At 43.3% G+C, this 25,713-nt stretch overlaps 1 protein-coding gene across 1 annotated transcript in view; it reads left to right on the top strand.

Moving 5' to 3' along the window:
- The window catches only part of atrnl1a (attractin-like 1a), a 312,150-nt gene extending 286,687 nt beyond the window's left edge, over positions 1-25,463 (top strand). The window contains exons 29-30 of the mRNA XM_069659074.1: positions 7,508-7,622; positions 25,342-25,463. Of these exons, the coding sequence (XP_069515175.1) occupies positions 7,508-7,622; positions 25,342-25,463 (237 nt within the window). The remainder of the gene's footprint in view (positions 1-7,507; positions 7,623-25,341) is intronic.
- The last annotated feature ends 250 nt before the right edge of the window (positions 25,464-25,713 follow it).

Genomic DNA, 25,713 nt, shown 5'->3' with positions numbered 1-25,713 from the left:
AAAATCCTTGTACAGTTAGATTTGACCGAAACAAACACTTTGCTTTTAAGGATTTGACAAGCAACAATTATTTTGCTCTGAGGCCTAAACCAACCAGTACAACAACATATGAATGATCATATAAATAGACATACAATGTATGTACACATATATCTCAGCGAAGTCAACAGTACCAAAAGTAGGAGACTGGTAGTGCTCGGAGCTAAAATAGCAAGTAGTGTAGACATACCAGTAAGTGCTTTCCAGTTACAAAGGTCACCATGTACAGTATGTCTCTATCAATGTTATTGGATGTTCCTCACAAGCTAATAACTACACCAATCACCCATAACATTGTGACCACCTGCCTTATATTGTGTAGGTCACCCTTTTGCCAGCAAAACAGCCCTGACCCATCAAGGCATGGACTCCACTAGACCTCTGAAGGTGTGCTGAGGTATCTGGCACCAAGACGTTAGCAGCAGATTCTTTAAGTCCTGTAAGTTACGAGGTGGGGCCTCCATGGATCAGACTTGTTTGTCCAGCACATCCCACAGATGCTCGATTGGATCGAGATCTGGGGAATTCGGAGGACAAGTCAACACCTTGAACTAAATGTCATGTTCCTCAAACCATTCCTGAACCATTTTTACATTGTGGTAAAGTAACATCCACATGAACGGCAGGACCAAAGGTTTCCCAGCAGAACATGGTCAAATTCTAAGCTTAATCCAAAAGGCAACTGGACTTGGTTGAAGGTCTTGAAAAGAAGTCCAGTTACCCTTTGGATTAAGCTTAGAATTACCATGACCTGGATAACCTTCAGAAACATGGCCTAAACATCACACTTGCCTTCTCCCATACTGCATCCTGGTGCCATGTCTTCCCCAGGTACATGACGCACATGCACTTAGCCATCCACATGATGTAAAAGAAAACGTGATTTATCAGACCAGGCCACCTTCTTCCATTGCTCCGTGGTCCAGTTCTGATTCTCACGTGCCCATTGTAGACGCTTTCAGCAGTGGACAGGGGTCAGCTTGGGCACTCTGACCAGTCTGCAACTATGCAGCCCCATACGCAACAAACTGCGATGCTCTGTGTTCTGACACCTTTATATCAGAACCAGCTTTAACTTTTTCATCAGTTTGAGCTTCAGTAGCTCTTGTGTTGGATCAGACCATGACCCTGTCCCTGGTCCACCATTTTTCCTCCCTTGGGCCAGTTTTGGTAGGTACAGACCACTGCAGACCGGGAACACCCCACAAGAGCTGCAGTTTTGGAAATGCACTGACCCAGTTGTCTGAACATCACAATTTCTTTCTTGTCAAAGTCGCTCACATCCTGACGCTTGCCCATTTTTCCTGCTTCCAACACATCAACTTCAAGGACAGAATGTTGATTTGCTGCCTGACATATCCCACCCACTGACAGGTGCCATTGTAACGAGATAATGAATGTTGTTCACTTCACCTGTCATAATGTTGTGGCTGATCGGTATATAAGCTCGTCCAAGTGGGTCGTTAGCCCCTGAACTATGTTATTATTAAATGCAGCGTCTAAGCAAGCATGTTTTTCTGTTGTTTATTTTAGTAAATAAGGCCCAGGATTGATTCTTTTTATTACCTTGATTGATTCAAAGAACACAGATATGGTTACATTTGGCTGTAGCTCAAGAGATAGAGCGGGTTGTCCACTAAAAAGAGGATCGTTTTTAATCCGCCTGTTACTATAGTCGACATGTGGAAGTGACTCTAGGCGAGATAGTTAACACAAAGTAGCTCCAGAAGGCTGTGCAGTCAGTGTGAGTGTGTTTGTGAATGGGATGAATGACATGTGGTGCAAAGTGGTTTGAGTGGTCAAAAGACTGAAAAAAGGCTGGATAAGTGCCGTCCATTTACCATTAACAAAGACATCTTAACACAGAAGTCAAATACACACAAATACACTGTATAGACACGACGATGTAAATATAAATGGATAGACTGCACATTCTTTGCTTCAAAGACCAGCTGAAAACTTTTATTTTACACAACTGGACTTGTTAAATTTCCTTTAACAATTCTGCATTAAAACACTTTAGATAAACCGAGATTTAACACATCAGTTGAGGCTTTCACTTGTGCCACGGAGAGCCAGCAGGCTGACTACTTGGTCCACACTGGAAGCATTTAGCCGCTGCACTGCTGTGCACTCAAACAGGATTTGGCAGAAGTAACAGTTCAACACAAAACAAGTGAAGTTCTGTGCATTAGATGACGGAAAATAGACGTGAATTATCAAAATACACTTAGGGTCAGTTATCCTTGATCTGAATGTGATGTGACAGCATCTTCAAAAACAACCATCTTTCTGGATTTTCTCCAATATTTCTTCTAGAACGGAGGACAGAGAATTTGCTCGGTATTGCCAAGTAGCCAATTTCAACATTGCACGCAGTCAGCAAAAGCTGTTGTCTGGGCTTAAGTGGCACTTGATATTTAAAATATAAATAAAACGAGAGAGAGAGGGGGAGATGGAGAGAGAGATACATTATGCTCTCTCTCTCTCTGTCAGGTCAGAACCTGTGTTCTCCTCAGCTCTACTTAGCGGCTGTCAGCTGAGAAAGCTTTTATACCCAACAGACAGCTCAGCAGGATTTTACCATTCACTTAAACGCCTACCTGGACTCCACCCACCTGACTCTCCTTTCTGACCTTTTAACCTCTAAACTCACCCCTCTTTTTTCTACTCTGTTCACTTCTTCCTCTCTCTAATCCCTCTCTCTCTTAATAGTCACTTCTGCTCTCTCTCTCTCTCTCTCTCTCTCTCTCTCTCTCCCTCTCTTTCTCTCTCTCTCTCTCTCTCACTTACTGTGATTGGCTTGGGAACGGAGCCAGAGAAAGCTCTTACAGTCGTCACGTCACCCCGACTCTGCTTCATCATTAACACACACACTTACTCACACAAGTATATATACTGTATATGCTGGCACAAACACACACAAAGATTCACACACGCACACACACACACACACACACACACTTCTGTACTGTTAGATTTGTCATCTCGCTAAGCAGCCTGTTATTAACCATTGAGATCAAACGGTCCCGTGTGTGACGGGTGGGGGGCGTCGACCTGCTAATGGAAGTGTACACACATGCAGAACATCAATTCTTCAAACGCCCCGTGTGTAAATAATATCGACAAGTCGGTTCACTGCTGTAACAAATGAGTTGTGTTGTAAACGCACCAACATAGTTTGTTAGAATTGAAAATAGACCTGTGGAGTTTTGACCCGCAATCCTGACTGTGACTCTGAACTCTGAGGTCAGCGCTGTTCTTAAAGGTACAGTAGCAACGCATTTCTTTTTGAACATTAACAAGGAAACACCAAGTGCTCTTCTCTTTTCACTACACTTAAGTTTGCAATAGAATATTCTCCCTCTAGCCCACTTGTCGGTCCATCCAGTCGAGGCAGATGAGTCTGGCTCTGCTCGAGGTTTCTGCCTGTTAAAAAGACGTTTTTCTGCCACTGTGCCAAATGTTGCTTAGTGCTTCTCATGGTGGATTCATGTTGGGTCTCATCTCTAAATAATATTAAAGGAGATTACAGTCTAGACCTGCTCTTTTTGTGTGTCTTGAGATAACTTTGGTTATGATTTTGCACTATACGAATAAAATGTGATTGATTGACTATTGGGAGAAATAATAGTCCCAAAATCCTTCGATTTTACATTTTAAAATTTCAGTCGTTGTCATGCACGTTTCATTTTGCGGATCTGTCTTTCCATCTGTTTGTTTTTTTCCTGTTGAATCAGTGAGATGTTTGCTATCTTGTGTCTTTAAAGATATATGGGCCGCTGGTTTAGCTCAGTTGGTAGAGCAAGGCGCCCCGTGTATAGAGGCTACAGTCCCCGACACACTGATCGCAGGCTCGACTCCCGGTCTGCTGATCATTTGGTGCATGTCATCCCCCGCTGTCTCCTCCCCACATTTCCTGTCTCTCTTCAGCTGTCCTATATAATGAAGGCAAAAAATATATGACTGAAATTACTCTATAAGCTGGTTGTTTCCAAATGTTTGGGTTAGAAAAGAGCATTGGTCTTTGTAATATAAGTCCAAATCATGTTTGAATATATCCAGATTAACCGCTCACGCCTGAGGATGTGCTCCTCACCCCATATACTTAAAGACACACTGATGTGACCTTTACTTGACTCATTGCTCTGCTGTTTCTTTACTGTTTACTTAAGTGTGAATCTTAATGACCTTTAACACGACTAACCTGTAATTTCCTGGAGGAAATAGAGTCTCGTAAACATGATGTAATGTAAACATGGTCGTGAGTGTGCACCTTAGATCAAAGGAATTAGTGAGTTGGAACACACACACACACGCACAAACTAAAGTGGGTTGCTGTTGCCTGGGAACCGCGCTGACAGTTGCCACCAGGAAGTAAATTAATAAGTCAACATCAGGTATTTGTGCTTGTCACAGTTAAAGTGTGTATGTGGGTTTTACAATAACAACAACACATGCTCATAATTTCAGTTCCAACAAACACCTGGTTTTCATTTTGCGTCATTTTTATCTGCGCTGTTTGTTTTCTTCCTTCTGTCTCCATAAAAACCCAACAATGACTCATTGTTTAGTCTGTGTGTTGTCTCAGGCAGCAGAAAAAGCTGCTCGCTAATAGGAAGTTCTACTACCAGAGTGTGTGTGTGCATATGTGTGTGTGTGTGTGTTTCGTTAGTAGGGAATTCATCATTTCCTGACACTCTGAAAACACTAAACAAACAGGGGAGCCTCTAGCCTCTAATTATGCTGTACGCTCCAGCACTTAAACTTATTAGCACCAGAGGGGATGTTTACGTGTGAGTGTGTGTTTGTGTGTGTGTCCCCTGTTTGTACCAAGGTGGTCCAAGTAATGCGTTGTGTTAAGCTGATAACCGCTTTGATAGCAGCATGTTGATGTGTCCTCTAATTACTCTGCATACACGCCTGCTGCTTAGTTTAAATCCAATACACTGCAACACTTTTTAATACAGCTGAGTTTAAATGTAAAGACGAGTGTTTAGAGTTGAAGGGCAACCTTACTTATAATATTTGGACATCCATTCTATTGTTATAATTATTCAGAACATGTTGTATGTTCCTCTTAAAGCGACCTACTTTATATGTTTGCAGTTTGAGAGAGTTGTGCTTAGCTGCCCGTGTCAACCACAGTCTTTTATTTTTGAAACCCGAGCATCACAATGTGGTTAAATATTTGTTTTTCAAAACGGGAAATGAGAAAAAACATGGGAAAACAAGTAGAAATAAAAAGCCACATCAAGTCCTGATCTTGTGATGCTATCACATGAGTTAAAACATATTTTAAAACAACAATTATAATCTAATTATCCAATAAAATCTGCTTTTAGCTTTCTTATGACAATGTTTGGGCAACTAATAGGGTTTGAGGTTAGTGAGGGAAAGATCCTTGTCTTTATTAAATACTGAGAGAGAGGGGACTTTAGCCACGAGACTTAATGTGTACAATTCTTAACCAAAACCACGATCATTTCCTAACTTCGACCATCAAACTCAGCAGCCTGAATGCAACAACATTTTGGATTCAGGCTGTTTAAGTTGTGAATTGTGGTTTCCAAACATCCACTTTTACTAGAGGTCTTCATGGGTCCAAAATTTCATGTCCGCACCCAAAGAGACCCGGAAATGTACGACCCCGAACCGAACAGGACCCGTCTATGTGTCAGACCCGACCCCGGCTGGGCCAAACAGACCCGATCAGCACTGACTTCACGCTGATTGCTATTAACAAGTTACCAGTAGTCAGTAGTCAAGACATAACTTTTTGTCCAATGTAATGTGAGGTGGCCTTCTCCCCTGTGCCTGGCCGTGCATATAATCCATCCTCTGCCAAGACGTTGCCAGGTTTTCTGTTATCCATGTCGTGTTGATTCAAACAGCGATGCTAATCCACAAGTTCTTTCAGGTTAAAAGTCCACTTGCTGTCACGCAGACGGATGACAAATGTGCAGCACATTTAGAGGCAGCATTTCTGTTTTGTTGCATCTGGCATTATAAAGATGCCTTTCCTTTTCCTTTTGAATATCAGTCCATCCATCCATTATTTATACTGCTTATCCTGTTCAGGGTCCCGGGGGGGGGCTGGACTCATCCCAGCTGTCATTGGGCAAGAGGCGGGGTACACCCCGGACTGATCGAAAGTCAGTCACAGGGCTGACACATAGAGTCAGGCAACCTTTCACCCTCTATCTATCATCTGACATCTATGTAAACTCTGGGGGCAAAGGTCAATATTCCTGGGATCATGGATACCACATATGTGGGACAAGACTTCCTCTTCCTTGTGATGGTCATAGTGTACAGTCACACCAGCAACTCAAGATGTGAGAATGACATTGTAGTTAAGAGACAAGATCAATAACTACTATTGTTATCTGCTCACATGCAGATAACTGTTTATAGTGATTAATGAAAAGCTTAATGGTAATAACTGATGGCTGGCATTTCAATCAGTGCCATGAGCCTCTTTTGGTTGACAGGATTTTTGCTTCTTAGTCAGCAGCACGACAACACAAAAAACACTAAATTATAATAATTATGCTCATCATTTTGGCATTTTGTATTCACATCCCCGTTAGCTCTGGTGTCTTCTGTAAACTGTTGTTCTGATTTGTCATGTCAGTAAGGAATTCCCAAAGTAGAAGTGTCATCTGAGGCGTACGGCTGTCGCATGATCTGACAGATTTGCTCATCACTCAGAGCCGAGAGGAAGGATGAGAAGACAGAGAGACAGGGGATCAGAAGCAGGGTCTGGCTTGTGAGCTCTTTTTATGTATAAAGAACTGTATACAGTGTGTGTGTGTGTGTGTGTGTGTGTGTGCCTTTACATGTGCACATATCACTTCCCCACAGACCACAGTAATAAACAGGGTCTGTGACCTCTGTGGTACAGAGTGGCAGGAGGGTCAAACTTAATCGATAACTCAATGACTTTCCTCCACGATGTATGAGATGTAAGGAAACTCTATCCAAGCTATTAAATACTATTGTACAGACAGTGGGACACGGTGTATACAGTCAGTCCCAAAGGACATGTGCAGGCTTCAAACAGGAAAGCAAGCATGAAAAAAAATGCATTCAGACTGGTTTACTTCCGTTACAAAATCTGTGAACAATATCTAAACGTGTGTCTTTATACACTCACCTAGAGGCAGACAGACTCAGCTCCTACCTGTCTACATTAGCTTCACAGCAGGGGATGGAGGGCTGTGCCCGTCAGTCTGCCTCCCCCAGTTGGGAGCTTTGATCATGGGGGAGATGGCAGCAGTTGGTGTCTGCGACATCCTTCAGTCAGACCAGCAAGCTGCTCTTTTAGCTTGATAGGAGCGTTTTACACCTTCCGATATAAAACATAAGCAGCATTAAATGTTATTCTGTTTACGTCAATGTCATTGGCTTCTTTTCAGTGTGTGCTCATTGTATACTTGTTTCTCTATCCTCTGTGTGTGTGCAGGCAGTGCCGAAGCCCATAGCCATGGAGCCATGTTGGGGGAGCAGAGCAGGTGTTCTGACGGTGCTGCTGTACCTGCCCAGAGTCCCGTCTGGAGTACCTCCACCAGGACAGTCGGGTAGGACTCACGGAAATTATAATCTCTTCTTTAGGGTTGACATTTATCCATGAGTGCCAAAATTAGCAGTCAAAGTTGTTTTGCCCACTGTGCATGGGCTTGCCTGTTTAAACAGGCACTGGTATTCTCACCCAGAACAGCGGCGCTCCACGTAGACCTGTTACCGCCAGGAGACAGGAAATAATGGGTTCCTTCTGCTACTTTAAGCAGTAGTAGCATTATGCATTTAAATTTAACTATGCAGGTAGTGTAGATAACAATGTTAGAAGCTACTGTAATAACTTTTAATGATCAACAGCTGCTCTAGTTGAGGATGTATGCTTTCCCTAAAAAAGGGTCATTTAATCGGGATATGATGAATCAGGAAAGGATAGTCATGAGGAGAGAATAATGGGCAGACGGGGTCAATCCTGCGATCAGTGCGTTGAGGACTATAGCCTTTATACACGGGGCACCTGCTCTACCAACTGAGCTAAACCAGCGCACCAAAATGTGTTGGTTTTTTGCATCACTAGCCCTTTTACACTGCGGTTCCACCACAGCGCCGTAACGAAGCTCTGCTGTTATGCAGCCTTTTTACATTGGACCAAGCAACAGTGTGTGTTTTTACATGGCGTCTCAGTGTTGCAGAAGCAAAAAATTGCGACAGGTGTAAACAAACAGTGCATACTTCACATACACACACACACAGCGCTGTTCCGGCCTGCCGGCTCCACCGTTTCGCCTCTGTTACTACCTCCGATGCCGGCTCAGAGGTGAACGACCTCGCCCCACCGTTCCACCTCCCTGTGTTTTACATGTAAGACGAGGCGTCACAGAGGCGTAATAATCCTGCCTTGAACTGGCGGTGTAAAAGGGGCTATTGTCTCCAAAGGGATCAGTTTCTGCCCGTACAAACTGAAACCTGACCCCTAAGTTATCAAAGTGAAACGTGGTCAGCATATTTCCAAGTCCTTGTGTAAAGACTGTTAAATGTTGTGTGGACACATACTGTACCGTATGCCTAAAAGTAGCAAAAGCTGTGCGTTATGAAACAAAGTCTAGACCGTGGTGTTAAACCTACTTGGAAACTACAGTACATTTGCTTATTGGCCACACTGGCTTCCATGCACATGTTGTTGCACAGAGTAACATAGTTTTCCTGAAGCTTCTGCCTTCTGCAGCATCGTCTTTGTTTTTTGGTAGAACGTCTTCTCAATGAATGATGGCCCGTAAACAGTTTCTTTTGTATATTTGGTATTTATTGTACATTGCTGCACAATACTCATGTTTTTATGGAGGAAAAAGAGCCGCCTCCATCACTTTTTGTGCTGATAAATTGAAAAGGCAGGTCGTGCATAATGACCAGCTGCATTGGCTGCCTCTATCAGCAGACAGTATTTATGTCCAACTGTCAGACACTCTTCAGGCGCAGCTAATGTGACTTTTTATGATGAAGTGTAACAAATATCAGCTCTCTTAATGGTGATTCCTCCATTTTCATTTTGATTGTCGCCGTTGTTGTAAACTGTCAGCTGTCTCTGATCCATGAAATCCCACATCTTCCACGTTGCAGGCTCACAAAAACACCAGTCTCCACCGTTTGTGATCCTTTTTACAAGTTGGAACTGTTCTCAGCAGCTCAACGACGTCTCCAGATGTACCGAGCCGTGCTTCTTGTGTGCCCTGCGGCGGCTTCCCATCAGCTCTTGTGTAAAAAAAAAAAAAAAAATGGCTCTGGCAGTTTCAACAAAAAGCAGAGTAAACACACTAAAACGTGATGGCATCCGAGGCATCATCGAAAGTGTTGTGATGCCTCTCTGTGCTGTCATCATTAGAACGGTCTGCATCGACACAGCAGAGCAACAGGGTAGCTTGATAGTGTGGAAGGCTGTTTTATCGCCCTAAGACATAAAATGTTTTTGCAGAGCTCTGGTCTGCAAGATATCCTCTTATTTCCTGCAGGTGCTATATGTAGGTCTGAATCCAACAATTACAACAATTTTTATGTGATAAGTGTCATATCACGATATCAAAGATGTAGCGGCCAATGACGTGTTGGCGTATTTGCAGCTTATGGCATTCACAAGGATTTAAGGGAGCTACTTCGGCCGTGTGGAAGAGGTTTGGCTACAAGAGGTCGGACCTCCAACAAAGGAACATAATTTGCAAGAAAATTGTTACGGCTAACACGTTGCGTCCTGCTTTTCCTGTTCATTTTAGAAGCACTCGTCTCCGCTTTGAAACAATACGAGCACGAGAGATGCCTGTCTGTCCGTGTAAGCCCCGCCCCTGCAAGCTCGGAGAGTATGAGTGTGGGGAGGCGGGAGCGCTCAGCTTGGACGCATTTGGCGGAGAGCAGACTTCAGGGTTTGATAGATATTAGCAAAAGAATTGAAGACAAGTAGAACAATTGCATTTTACTGCTGCTTTAGAAAACACCAGAAAATACGTAAGCATTACTGTATACGCCACACAGACGTTTATGGGCTTAATGAACAAATCAATCATTCAAATCATTCAATGAATTTGTAGCATAGCCATATATAGACTAATAAAGCAGGCAGCTTCGCTATTTACTGATTTAAAGTAAACAACAGCAGTGTACATTTTTTTCTATAGCGTTCTTTACACTGCGGTTCCACCTCAGCGCCCTAACGAAGCTCCGTCCTCATGCCACCTTTGTCATTCTGCATTGGACCACGCAACACCGGCGTAAAGCCGCGCCAGTGTGCATTTTTCCGGCGTTGCGCGAAAACGTGCGCGAGGTGTAAACAAACAGCGCATGCTTCAAATACACACACACGGCGCTGTTCCATTACCATTACGCCGCCGTGCATTCTACATAGAAGACGGAACGTAACAGGCGTAATAATCCCGTCTTGAACTGGCAGTGTAAAAAGCCCTTATGTTGTCATGTATTAAAAGATCGTGAACACTGACTGGGTGGGCACAGAGTGGGCTAAAACATACAAAGGGCCCAATTCTCCTTTGAAAATGTGCTGGCTACTTTTTCCCACTGGCTGAATGCTCCTTATTTTAGTGGAAAGCACCTGACTTCACAGTTAAAGAGTAGAAACAGAAATACAGTTTAACCTTTGGTTATTTCACAGAGACTAATTATTTGTTAAATTACCAAAATAAAAAGCTATATCGTGATATACTGTATCAAAATATAAAAAATATTTAATTATTACAAAACTTCAGCCTTATCTCCAGCCCGAGTAGTTAATATGAAGTTCATTGGAAAAAAAGGGAAAATGTCAAAGCACTTTATTTTGTTTGCATGAATAAATGCTGCTGCCAGAAATCACTTTTAAAACAGTATTCGGGGTGGACGGGGGTGGGGGGATATCAAACATGAATATGAATATCAAATAGTATTTTTGCTTGAAATGCCCATCCCTACTTGTTTGATTTGTTGGTCTCCTGTATGTTAAAACAACTTCTTCTGTTGGACATGGGTTTTTAAATGTTTAAGTTACTTATAACCCTTTATATAGCATTAATGACTTATTAATGAATGGTAAATTGACTGTACTTACACAGAACTTTTCTAGTCTTCTGACCACTCAAAGCTGCTTTTACACTACATGTCACATTCACCCATTCACACACACATTCACACTCTGATGGCAAAGCCGAAGTGCCAATCTCCAATTAGATCTAGGGGTTTAGGGGTTCAGTGTCTTGCCCAAGGACACTTCGACATGTGACTGTAGCAGTCAGGGATCAAACCACCAACCTTCCAATTGAGATACAACCGACTCTACCACTGAGCCACCGCCGCCAAGTGAATAGTAACATTCGGAGGCTGTGTCAAAATTACGGTCTGAAGTTGTACATGTTTTAAAAAAGAAAATGTCAGCTGCTTTGTGTCTTCATATTAGATTTTTCTGTAACAGCAGGGAGGTGATATTCAGGGAATTTCGGCTTAAGTCTTAAACTATATCAGATAAATGCAGAAAAACAACAGAAAAAAGCAGCGACATAACAGGAAACAGAAATGCAGCAACAATTTCCTGCACATGGTTGAAATCAACCTGTTTTTATCATGTGATATCAATATGTTCAAACTTTTAGCATCAGCAAGTCCTTCACAGTGATATAATGAATTATTCCAACATATGGCACCTTTAAGAGAACGTCTGATGTGGTGAGACCAACCTGGTTTCCCTCCCGCTCTGACTGTTGGATCAATTGTTCCCCTAAATGAGACATCCTGACTTTCCACAGCCTGAGCTCATATTGCCGCTATAGACGGCCGACATGCGATATCCCCCGCCCGCTTCAGCCAACCACCACGCGGCTGTAGAAATCACTGAAAGAAAGCAGCACTTCCTCACAGACCTGAACGAGGCTCAGAGCTTTATGCACCGTCAGCACGAGGCCGATCGCCTCTCCCTCCGGCTCATCTTCCACCTCAGTCGACCTGTCATACTCTCTCCCCGTTCACACGCATGCCTTTAGTCTCCCAGATATTAATCTCATCAGATTTTCCTTCACCCTGCATTTTTTTGGGCGACTGCTGTCAGTGTGTCTGTTGGTGGTTTAGGTCTTTAAAAAGTGAGCCGTATGTAACTGGAGCAGGTGTGAGGAGCCTCTGTTCCTCCAGGCAGGAAGCGAAGCCTTCAACATGACGAGTACCTGAAGGAGGAAATGAGCGGAGCAGACAGAAAGTGAAGAAAGAAGCTTTTTTCTCAGGCTAGTAGAAGAAAAACTGGATGAACTTGTGCGGTTCTGCCAACATTTTTACATTTCAGGAACCAGGAGCTATATTTATTCTTTATTTCATTCATTACTGCTTTACTCAAGAGGCAATTGGATACACTTAACTATCCGCTGGGCAATGTGAATCAACTGCTACTGAGGATTTGCAAAATCAGTCTTTCTTTTTAACAGCAGAAACCTGGAGCAGAACTAGCAGCGGGTGGTCCACAACTACTACAGGAACTTGCAAGATGAGAAAGCACAAAAACTCTGGGGAAGATTCAAAGTGATTAACATGCATTAAAGACATATGAATGCACACAAAGGGAGTGAGAGGGAAAGGAGGAGAGACCTCTGTGTATAAAGTCCTAAAGAAGGCTACAGCAGTATAACAAGGGGCTGGTGCAGGTCAGCCTGAGCCAGCCCTAACTATAAGCTTTATCAAAAAGGAAAGTTTTAAGCCTGCTCTTAAAAGCAGAGAGGGTGTCTGCCTCGCGGACCCTGACTGGAAGATGATTCCAAAGGAAGGGGGGCTTGATAATTGAAGGCTCCACTTCCCACAGCTTTGGTCCGGACTTACAGACTTTACTCGGAAGGAACACACATTCAAACTCTGGTGCGAACCAAACCACCGGAACCATGGTCCGCCAGAAAAGACGAGACTCCTTCCTGATTTATGAAGCAAATCAAAAAACTATGCATTGTGGGTTGCTAACGGATGTTGACACTTGCAGAGACAGCCACGCAGCAAGATGAGTAGAGGACAGACGTGGGGGAGTGACGAGGAAATAGAAATCTGGGCTGACCAAAGACTTTAACAAATGCTGTCGTAACGCACAAGATATTCTGGTGGGTCTGTTTTGATCCCCAAAAGCAATTGAAGGTCTCTTCATGATTCACATGCCCTGCCGATGTTGACTCTGTTTCCCCTCTGACGTCGATCACATTGCTGTTTGGTCAGACGGGCTTCACTAGATGACACTTTTTTTTTTTGTTTTTCATTCTTGTGTCTAATTTGTGTTGGTATTGTTGTGGGTGCAGGTCATTTGTTGGCATTATCTGTCTCCATTTCACAGCTTGCGTTGTCTCGTGTCGCCAGTGTTGACTGTAGTGGAGGAGAATGAGCTCTCGATACATCACTTGTTTCATGGAAAAATTGTCCTTGTTTTTGTGCTTTACTTAAAAATCTACCCACAGGCTGTTAGAGGCAACGGAGGAAGCTGGGGAAGGTCTCAATTTATCAGATCCTCTACTATCCCTTCACACATTAGCAAAAAAAAAAGATATCTGATTGATAAATATATGTGAAATCTTACATATAGCCCCTTTAAGGTCTGCGATCGTGTTGAGGAGTGTGCTCTCTCTCTTTGTTTACTTCCATGGAAGACTTTCCTCGTGCATCAAAACTTTTGGTCCTGACCAAAGATCAAACTGAAGGCAATTTGGTCTTTGATTCGGATAAAACAAACGGACTTTAGGTGTGAAAGCACCTTTAGAGTACCGTAAGCAGACCTGCAATCTTAGAGGGCAATGTTCTAGAGGGGTCAAAGGGCACTATGACATGTTTAAGATATGATAGTGCCTGACCATCGAGGGCTTTGTAGGTGAGAAAAGGACTTTAAATTCTCATCTAGATTTTACAGGTAGCCAATGCAGAAAACTAAAATCTCTTTTCCCTGTTCTTACCAATCGATGTGCAGCAGGATCTTCAACCTGAAACCCAATACTGTCAGATTTTGTCGAAGAACACGTATAATATATTTTCACCAGTACAACTTGATCATTGGCAGAAGTCCTGCAGTGCAATCTCATGAGACAAAACTGCAGGTAAAACCTGTGTAGGACATGTAAGTACACAAAAAAGAGTCCACATTTCAGAGTGAAATTACCGTTATATAACTGGTGGTTTCTGATGTTTTGAACAGTTGCTTATCACAGCAGCAGCAGACTAATTTTCAGGAAATTAGGCCAATAAGAGGCTCCTCACTTCTAGTCAGGCCGCTCTCTGGGGGATGTCCAGGCTCTTCTCTTGTTGTTCTTGTCAAATCAATGAAATGGCTCTTGTTGTTACCAGTGTTTGCAGCCTTTGTGTAGCGATCAGAGTTAGTGATGATCACAGCAGTTTTCAAACACAGACACATAAACACACATGATCCGACTTCAAAAGGAGCCGAGGAGCAGATAAAAGTCGTAAAAAGAGAAATCGCCCACCCATCAGTCTCTCGCTCCTTTCCTCCCTCCATCCACCCACCCCTCGCTCCCCAGAGAGGCTCTCCGCAGAGGGTCAGACAGCAGTCGTCCATTGATGTTGGCACGTATGAACATGAAGTCACTGCAGGCTAGCTCCGCCCACCCTCGATGGGAGACACTTCAAGAGGAATGGTCGATGAGAAAGCCTGTTTTAGCTCGCCTTCCCTCGCTCTGTTTTCTCTTTGTTTTTGCCTCGTCCTCCTTTGCTCTGCTCCCCTGAGGTGTTACCATTAACTGACCCTTCATGTGTGAGAGGGAGAAAACACCAATGTTGCTTTCAAGGGAGGATATAAAGAGACCAGCCGTGCAATTTACACCATCTTAGCTGCCAATTTCTCAACCCATATTCTTCGCTTTGTAATTTTCGTTCTTATTTCTGCTCATCATTCTGGAGCTCGAGGCCTCGGAGCAAGAGTGTGACGCTGCCGGATTAAAGTGTGGGACACTCTTTTGCTTCTCCTACACCAATGTGATGTCTTTGGTAGCATGCACTGGTACCTGCTGTGCAACCTTCAAACAGAGATTCTCAGATCTCTTTCATACTTCATCAACCGGATGACTCGAGGGCATAACACACCAGCAGCATTCAACTAACATACCCCCCCCGGCCATATTTTTCACCCATATGCTGGTGGTATTGGTGGTATGTGTGTAACCGTGGTTCAACGCAACAATTTAAGTTTTGGTTGCCGTGCCATCTGGCATGTGCAGCTGGTGAGTTGACCCTATGTTAAGCAGAAATGTAGGTTGTAAATGTTGTGCAATCCAACAGGCTTCCAATAATCCCTTTGGCTGGCAGGTTGGGAGTTCCCAGGCCTTCAAACACAAAGTGAAGAATGAAGGGTGGTTCCTGTGCAAGATGCTACAATGTGGGAGTCATTGACCCTCATTATGTATAGGACGCTGAACCAACCCTTAACTATGATCATGTACTTTTGATTCTGCAAATGCCAGATGGATAAGTGGCTGAAATGGCTCCGCAGGATAGCTTGGTTCACCCATGAGTACAGGGTAAGGAAGTAAGGCATCAGGACAAAGGTCAGAGTGGAATTGCTCCACCCTTATGTTGAAACAAGCCAGGTGTGGACATTTGGGCAGAATGTCTCAGACATGCCTTCTGAATTGGGAATGATTTTGGATCCCCCCCATTAGAAGCTGGAGGATGGCTGAACATCAGGGCAGCAACAGCCAATATCTCCGGGCAGCAAAGCCGGCAGATTTTCGGATAATGGTTAACAGATATCTGGGGCCAAGGCTTCCTCTTTGGTCTACTGGTCAATGTTAATGGTCCAGCTAGCAACTTCAGATGCAGGAACAGAGTGGGAGTTGAGAGAGACTGGTTTGTTATCAGCATTCATATCCACAGTTCTGTTCTGTTCACATTAATAAAATACTTATTTGTCGTTATGTAACAGCTAATGTGTTGAAGGACTGTATTTCAGCCGAAGCCTTCCTCCCAAGGCTGGAGTTTTCATTGTAACAATGGTTGGGACGACAACTGCAAGCTCGATGCCTTTGAAGGAATTATGAATTCACAAACAAAAAACTACTATCAGGTGATTGTTTCATCACTGCTTGGGACTGAAAAGAGGAACTCTAGTCTCTGTTTATCTCCACCTCCTCCATTTTAAATGCCCCTCTGTAACCAAAAAGGCCAGTGATATTGATTATGATTATTAATGATATTTAAACAAACTGCACTCACCCAGGGAGAGAGACAGAGAGAGGGAGAGAGGGGGCACACGCATATGTACAGCGTGGATGAGGTGCAAAAACTGGTCATTTGATTGAGACATGTTGTCCAGCTGTGTAATTTTCAGTTTAGTGAAGTGTATGAACTGAACTGTAGACTGGAGTCCTGGTTTACAGTGACAGACAGAGTGATGGCTGAACCTCCTCCGCAGGTGAAAAGTGCAGCAGTTGTAGGGACGCTGGTTTAGCTCAGCTGGTACAGAGGCTTCAGTCCTTGACGCACTGATCGCAGGTTTGACTCGCGGTCTGCCGATCATTTGGTGCATGTTGTCCTCCCAACATTTCCTGTCTCTCTGAAGCTGTCTTATAAATAAAGGCAAAAGACAGAAAAACAATCTTAGGAGAATTATTGGTAGGAACAATTCAATATCTGGATATTGGTCGGGATATTTCTCCACCGTCACTACCCAATTCTACGCCCTTGATTCGTCCTCTTATGCCTTCCTGCATAAAACCAAAGCCCCTCCAAACATTATTGGTCAATACTCCTCAAAACAAACTGAAAGTACAACATTTCCAACTCCCAAAATCTTGTCCCTCCACTACAAGTTTTTCATTTAAATGTAGATATCTATTTTTACTGGGTATTTATTTTCTCCTGTGCTGCATTCACTTTGATAACTTGCTGCTATAACGCCACAATTTCCCAGTTTGGGATCACTAAAGTCCATCCATCCATCCATCCATCCATCCATCCATCCATCCATCTGACTACCATTGTGACATTAATTGTGGCTGACAATGGATGGGCAGACGGCATCATATACTGTATGTGATGCCATGACTTGGTATGTAATATCACATGTGTGAGATTACAGGCTGCAGAAGTCGAGGGCGTCTCTTAGCTCTTGTACGCCTTTTTCTGTCTGTGATCATGCATGTCAGCGACACTGCATGAAAACCATCCACACAACGAATCCCCACATCGCTCTGTCTTTATTCAAATCCTGTGCTAAAAGATTTTTTGCATGTCTTTTGGCCCAATGATCCAATCAGGAGTCCCAGACGACCCACTGCTGTTCGTGTCTGACAGCTGTCGTCAGACAAATTGCAGTGGACGACTCACACATGGCGCCTGCCACAGAGAGCCACTCTCACAGGAGAGGAACAGCTTGACCACTGAGTGACTGTTTGACTGATTCAAAGTCACAGTGGCCCTGACATGATGGACAAAGCAGGGGAGAACGACTGACAGCCGGGGCTGCTGAAATAGAGGGAGGGATGGATGGGGGGAAAAAAGGGAGAAAGAGATCTTATTTCTGGCTTCAGCCTCCGCAGAGACTTCATCTTTCTCCTGTCGGTTTAAAATCTTTATGCCGTGCTTTCCTCTGCTGCAGTTGTTTCCTTTTTTATTGTTTCATATAAAATGGAACTCAATCAGTGGTTAATGGATTTACCAGGCTACACATACTCCGCACATAAAGACAGCGGGCTACGTCTCCTTCTGAGCTTCCCTCTCTCTGGCTTAGATACTTGGTCAATAGAGACAGAGCTCACAGCAGTATTCACTGCGCTAATCTGCCTATTCAGCACCAGAGATAGAGCCCGGAATATCTGCGAGAGAGAGAGAGAAAGAGGGTAAAAGTGGAAAAAAAAAATACAGGTACTGTACGATGTAGAAAGTCTTTGTGAGTAAAAATAGAAAGAGCAGCGCGAGAGAGAAAGGAGGTATTAAAAGGCGGAGAGGTTCGATAACAGACACTGCGTACGTTCAGGTAGAAAGTGAAGGATGTAGAGGAACAGAGAGGGAAGGAGTTGTTAAATTAAGTGCAAGTGTTCTCGGCGATGTCCCCCTCACCCACAAAAGCAGATTTGCATATTGCTGCAGCGACTCTGAGACTGTAAGTCCTCGAGGTTATGCTTCGATTAATCCGCTCCTGGTTTCCTCTAAACCAGCCGAGGAGAAGTAGATAATCCCCCTCCATCTCTCTCCTTCCTTTGCTCCCTCACTACTCTCTGTTGCATCACTTTATTATCTCTCTTCAAGTTTTATTTGTCTTCTTCCTCCGCAGAACGCCCGCAACAGCAAACGGCACTGTGGCGCAAAAGCAGGGCCCCGAAACATCAGCGCGTATCCCAGTAACCTGTTTCCATCAGTCTGTCAGTCTGTTCTTACCCAGCCAAGCATTAAGTTACGTGGATCACTTCCAAATGTTGGTGTTTCCAAGCTGTTTTTTTATTTATAAATCTGCAGAAAAAGTTGTGCAGGAAAAACATGTAGGTGGAAATGATATCCATTCTGACTGCACTGCTTCTGTGTTGTGTTCTTGGCTTCCTATTCTCTCCTCCCTCCCTCCCTTCTCTCTCCAAGTCCTGACAAAGCATCTTGAACCTTTTGCTGCATCATTCTCACTTTGGCCCTCTTCCTAAAAGGGGGAGAAATGTCAGATTTATTATCCCTGGACAGGATATTGATCCAGTCATTTGCATTAAAAACATAAAAGACACTTTAATAAAAGTCTTGTGTGAATTAATTAAAAGTTTCTCAGCCTGTCTCGCTCGGTTCTGGTCTAATTGTCCAGCGAACAGGAATGTTTCCATAATACAGGCTCAGTTGATGAGAGAAGGATGCCAGAAAGGTCATGAAAGACTGTCGTATTTATCTTAGACTGGTGTCACACATTAAGCTTAAAATTAGTGCCCACGAATGACTTTTTGCACTGGCAGCGCATATTTTCTATAAAACATCAATGCAGTTCAGCTTTTACGTCCTCTGCATCAGCTGGTTTTTGTCGCTGTGCTCTCAGTTGAAAATAGTTCAACTGGAACACCGCCGTGCTTGTCAATGTCACTTCTCCCTCACCGACCAATCAAAATCAAGAAGCGGCTGGATTTAGGGTATCAACTTTGTCAACAACAATGGCGGAGGAGAAGCTAATCCATTCGTTTTTTCGTGAGTACAATTTCCAGGTGTAGAGCTGCTGCTAATGCCAGCACACTTTCCTTTAAACTGTAACATTTCTGTGATAAAAGCAAATACTAAGCATACAGAGAGAAGTGCTATGAGAAAACTACGAGCAGCAGTAAGCACCGGTGAGAAGCGCTCTGAAATTAAGGTTGAAGTTGAGAAAAGATCAGTTGTCTTTTAAAGATATAATCCCGAAAATTTTCATTTAAATAAATGTCTGATAAGTCACTAACTATCGCTGAATGAGGTAACACAATGATGATTGAGCCTATGGCCCACTGATGAAAGCCTTTGCATTTGCAGTATCACAGACTGGGTGTCTGTGGCGACATTCGTGGAAAAAATCTCAAGCTGCGCCCAGTTAGTGACGCGTTTTCCATCAGCCAGCAGTGGTTGGTCTGCCAGAGAGGGTAGGCGGAGCTAAGCGGCTGCTTTTCCGGTCTCTGTAAGTGTTGAGAGTAAACAGTAATCTACTATGGCTGAACAAACAAGGAAAAGATCAATGACCACTTCAAAAATGAGTGAAAATCCAAAGAAAAACAAACAAATTGGACGCTCGATACTATATGGTCTACAAGCAGAAACAAGAATGCTTCGGACACTGTAAAAACCTCGTCCCTCACCTACAGAGTCTGTATTAAGTTGCAGATGTCTGTCCATTCTGTTGCTGAGATTACCATCAGTTTGGCATCTGTCTCCTTCTCTCCCTCTTTTTGCGTCCACCCCTTCACACGCTCCTCCCTGCCTCCCCCCGTCTCCCTCTGGGTGTCTGACTGGATAACTGCTTGACAGGAATCGAAGGGCAGCACTCACAAACTCAGCTCCATTGACCTGGAATGGATCTCCGATACTTTGATCCTCTCTGTCTTTGAAAGTATCCTCCCCACTGGGAGGGAGTCTCCCGTCAAGCCCCCTCTCCTTCATCTGTCTGCTTGTTGACTTCTTGTCCAATATACAGATCTGGTATTTACTGTCAGTGAACTCCTGTATTTATTATGTGGCAGGAATGGAGTCACTGACCAGATCCTTAAATCACTGCCATTTTTACAGTTTGGGTCCAAAATAAGATACTAAAAAAAGCAAAAGCTGCTATTAGAATGATTGATGGATCAGTTACAAACATGTATAGGGATGAAGTGAGACAACTCAAGGTCTTACTGACAAATTAGATCAGATACGTCAGAAAAAGCGGCAAGGAAAGTCAGTGAGAGGTCAGGACTCTGATGATGTGGACTCATAGATGTGCAGCTGTCTTGTTTTTCATACTGAAGCCACATAAATCAACTAAAAAAGCTCCACTCTTTGGATTTATCTTTCTGCCTTTTTGTCGTCCTATTTATTGGAGTTCATTTGGACCCCAAACACAGACATGCGCTAATAATGAAAGGCCTCCTAGTTAGCCTGAATCTTACGAGGATACATCAAAGCAGTAGCAGTTGTGCGTCATGTTCGCTGGTCTTTTAAAACCTGAAATGAGAGCTTTAATGCGAATGCTACACAGATGCATAAATGTTTGAACATCAACAGACACTGGCGTGGTGTTTCCTGATTAGTCGTAGGCCATGTCCGCACGTACACGGGTATTTTTCAAAACATAGCTTTTCTCTGCGTTTTGGCCTTTCGTCCACACAAACGCTGTTTTAGGTCACTGAAAATCTTTTGTAAAACCTAACCAGGGTGAAGACTTTTAGAAACTCCTTTTCCATGGAGACGTGTAGACGGGGTAAACGGCGTTTTCGGCTCGTGACGTCAGGCTGTGCGCCGTTATCTCCTCTGTGACGCGTCACAAATGAGGCGACATTCCTTGCAAAAAGACGGACGTGACAAATACAGTGATGCTTCTAACCTTGCTAACAGGACTTTTTACATGTTTACACATATATGTACACTTACTCGTCCACCGCTCATTGATGCACCAATGCAGTCTGCCAGGTAGCCTTCCGGCAATATGTTTTTTCAGACTTTTGATTGGCCATGATTTTCTTTTTCTTCATTGCATGACTGGGTTATATCGCCGCCTGTTGGTGTGGCATTCTCATGACAGCGTTTCTGTTGTGTTTTTGGGTTTTCGTTTGGACAGGGATTTTTTTTTATAACCGTGCTTGTGTGGACTGGGTTTTTTGGGGGAAATGGAGGAGGGAAAAACTCAGTTTTGAAAAATATCTATGTACGTGTAGACATGACCTTATACTGGATCCTAAAAGGTCACCATCCCCGCTGTCTTCTTTGAGCTTTAGCATAAATTCAGAAGCTTGGCAGGCTGGCTCCTCCCGTCACAGATCTTCTCCAGCCGCAGTCCCACTTTTCCTCACTTCCGTCTTCTGCTGATGTGTGTTCCTTGAGAATTTTTCCCTCCTGCTAATGACCCCATTAGTCTATCAGGATGGGGGAGGTCGGATTGGTGTGTGAGGAGGGGAGGCGGGTTAATGAAGCTTCAACTCACCTGACAAAACAATCACATTAACGCACGCCATCGCCACAGCAGCAAATGAGCACCTGCACTCACCTGCAGCGTAATTTGATTACTTTTGACCAATTTAATTTTGCAAATGGAGATGTGTGCGCTCACCCAGAAAAATCAACACAATTATGATGGCAATTTGTCAAAGGTGAAAGCTATTTCAATGGAAGAATATTCAGATGTCACATTAGAAAGGAATTAGTGTTTTTCTTTGCTTTTTTCCAGCCTTTGTGCTCTCTCTCTCTCATTAGAGGTGGTTGTGGTTTGACAAATGGGCTTCATATCTAACAGAAATCATTTTGACACGTGGAGTATTAGTACAGCACTATTACTGTTGCATTTGCCTGAAGTCCTTAACATAGAGGGAATCAACTTACAGCTATCTGTGTCATCAGAGCAGATGAAGTGAGATAATGTCTGAAATGTCATTTCTCTCCCTAAACAGCCCGTCGTCTTTTTCCCGTCATATGTTAACTTGTGCTAAACCTTTCCCTTTGTTACAATGTTACAATTTCCTTTGGCAGACGCTTTTGTCCAAAGCGACCTACATCTGAGAGTTAATACAACACAAGCAACGATCAAGACAGGAGGGAACAAAGTCAGTAAGTGCTGACAAACAGCTTCAAGTGCGACCGGACACTGGTGCCGACAGGCAGTGCACAGGGCGTACAGTACATGAAAGAGCTGGGTCTTTGGCTTCTTCTTAAAGGTGGAAAAGGACCGAATGGCGTTTGGTAGCTCGTTCCACCACCTGGGGACTACAGACTAGCAATTTAGGGCCCTCTTTTGATGGGAGTACAAGGCGCCTTTCATTGACAGAGCTTAGTGGCAGACCTGAATGAGGGCGTTCAGGTAGGCAGGAGTCATTTTTGTTCCTGTTTTGTAAGCGAGCAACAGGGTTTTGAATTTGATGCGAGCGGCGACTGGGAGCCAGTGGAGGGATATGAGCAGTGGAGTGACGTGCTGTTTTGGGTTGATTGAAGACTAGTCACGCTGCTGCGTTCTGGATCATCTGCAGAGGTTTGAATGTGCATGCAGGAAGGCCTGCCAGTAGGGAGCTGCTGTAATCAATGCGTGATATCATGAGAGCCTGTACCAGCAGTTGTGTTGCATGCTCTGATAGGTAGGGTCTGATCTTCCTGATGTTGTACAGGGCAAATCAAATTGTCTTTTCTCTTTTCTGTCTGCAAGTGATTTTGTAATAATTCCACCAAATTTGCATTTTTGTGTGATTGTGATTTTTATCCTGTGACAACTTACTCTGCCACTTTTCAGTAGCTTGATTTGATTTCATGCCAGTTTTGTATAAGCCTGAATGGTCAAGTAGCCACATATATAACATTTTTATAAAGATACAATATAGCAATCCAAAATGTGCAAAACACAGCATGGAACTTTATATTATTAAAAGACAAAAAATGAAAGCGGGAAAAAAAACAATAAGCCAAGTAAATTAAGTTTCTTTGTCTCATAACACAATACAGAACAAATTACTCCAAGTGATAAAATGAAGGATGCATGAAATGTCGCCTACGAACATTATGAATGTTTTAATGCTCATAATTTTCTGTATTGTATGTTTTCTGCACGGTTTATTTTGCAACCTAAAGACCGAAAGCAATTAGATTTAGTTTCAAAGTCTTCTATGCACACACACACACACACACACACACACGCACACACACACACACACACACACACACACACACACACACACACTAAAATGATGAGAACTGCTTAATCCTTTAAAGTAAGTTATTACGCTGTGGGCGAAAAATCTAATGATTTTGAGACTGTATTCTCCTTTAGTAGTTTAATCTTTTGTTTTTTTCTAGCTCTAAAAGAAGTCGAGTATTGAGTCTATAGAATTATAAACCTTTGTAAATCTAAACAAGTATATGACCTCAGTGACCTCAGTGTCACTGCTTTGAAGTGGCAAGCAAGTAAGGTGGCAACTGCCCAAACTCTTATTGATACATTTTAAAATACACATAGGACGCAAACAAGCACGAAAGGTATTTTGACTGAAATACAAATGATGTATTCTGAAGCTTTATTCTGTGGTACCCATAACAAACACCTGTAAATCCACTGCCAACTGAATCCAACAGCCGTAATGAACCATATTCCAACAGACCAGGTGCTGCTAGCCAACCAGCTTCCCTCCATTGTTCTGGATGAAGAGAGCTCATAACTTTTGGCTGCCGTATCTGCCTTTCTGTGTGAGAACTTTTCAAAAATACTCAAAAGTGCACAGGTGCAGGTGCATGCACACACATACTGCATTTACATAGCTACCCTCAGTTTCACACACAAACCTGCAGAGACAGACACAAACAGGCACACACTGAGCGACTGTGTAATCCGCTTTACCTTTTCCACCCACTAAAAAATCCAAGAATCACTTGAGTGTGAAATGCTGAAAACATTCTGCATCCAAATCATATCAAGAGTGCAGCAGATTCCCCTGCACTGTTTGCCGGTTTTGTTTATTTGGCTCCTGCATGCCGGCAGATTGAGCTCTTGTCGTAATGACCATGCATTGTCAAGCCCACGGTTGTCGGGAGGGAATGACAGGACTAGCTGCACTCGCTAAGAGCTGCCATGACTCTAAATCCACATTAACGGCAAGCAGCTACTGCCAAGGTAACACAATGCTCCGAGGCATCTGATGCCTTGCTGCATCCGGTCTGCTCTCTGTGAGCCGTTTGCTGTGGAGAAGGAGTCAGACATCAGATACACGAGTTGTTCTGAGAGAGGTATGACATCCTGCTGGATGGTGAGACCGAGACTGTCTGAAAAAGGAAACAGAAAGAGAGAGGATGGTGGGAGATACGCTTCAGTGACCTCAGTGTTGCCAGACTGAAGCCAGACATCACTGGCTGGAGAGACGTTGATAAAACGTTTCTTTGGACATTGTGTTGAGGTGCCTGCAAATAGAACGATTTGTCTCCACCTGTCACACACTGGCTGAGGCATTTTACTTTGATGTTCACCTTATTGTTAAACTTACTTTTACTTTTTCTGCAGTCTCAGGTGTGGTTCAAACAAAGACAGTAATGATATAAACACTTTAAATGTAATTTCTTAGTAATAGTTTTGATTTGATTAAAACAGTGAGTAAGTCAATAGTTTATTGTCCTTTCCAAATGTCAACTAGGTTTTCTTGTAAACAAAAATGTCTTTACCTTATGTAGACCATCCTGAGGAGAAACAAATGTGATGCTCAAGGGTCAGGTGCCATTGTTATAAAATAAGACTGAAAATGTGACATGACAACAACTAAAACTAAAAACAAAAGGGGACCCAGCACAGAGCCTTGTGGAACTCCAGATTTTACATTGAAGTAAAAATAATCAAAATTTTGCCATATGCTATAAGCACTCCGGTCTTATAGGTTCAGTTTAATCATTTATATTATTAATAGCTGTTGTGGTTGATAAAAAAGAAAGTAGTTCCACATTTTACCTCTGTAGTGGTGGAGGAGGAATTCAGAAAAAATCAGGAGAAGCCTATATCTGCTCAATGCAGTAACATTCCCCTCAACAGGCCTCCTATAATAAATGGAAAACACTTAAGCCGTGCTTTGAATGAAAATGCATCTCAAATGGCATGTTGTATATTTCTCTGCTAACTCTCTTTTCTCTCTGGCCTTCCAGGTATTGCTATAGCCAGTGCTCTGGTAGACACATCACAACAGCGAGTGATGGATCTCAAAGAAAGAGGCCTGGGTTTGAAGCACCGCAAACACGTTGTGCACCACCAAGGGACCTGTGTATGAACTGGGAGGCCTCCACGAGGTGACAGCATATCCACTGTACCCCCAGGGGAATTTTCACAGGAGATATTCTCATTGGCTTCAGACAAAGGGATACATTGTTAACAAATGCAAAGCCTGGAAAATTGGGTTTGGATGGTGTTTTCACACTGGCTTGAAAGGAGAGGAAATGTATCCACTGTTCATCAACAGACACCCAAAGTGGGAAAAATCAGCCGGTCCCTTTTTTCCTTGGATCAGATGTAGAACTTCA

The sequence above is a fragment of the Semicossyphus pulcher genome, unplaced genomic scaffold (assembly GCF_022749685.1).
Source record: "Semicossyphus pulcher isolate SPU_LCO1_2020_fin unplaced genomic scaffold, fSemPul1.0.p SCAF_12, whole genome shotgun sequence".
In the NCBI taxonomy this organism is placed as follows: domain Eukaryota; kingdom Metazoa; phylum Chordata; class Actinopteri; order Labriformes; family Labridae; genus Semicossyphus; species Semicossyphus pulcher.
This window is presented reverse-complemented; position numbering and strand designations above follow the sequence as displayed.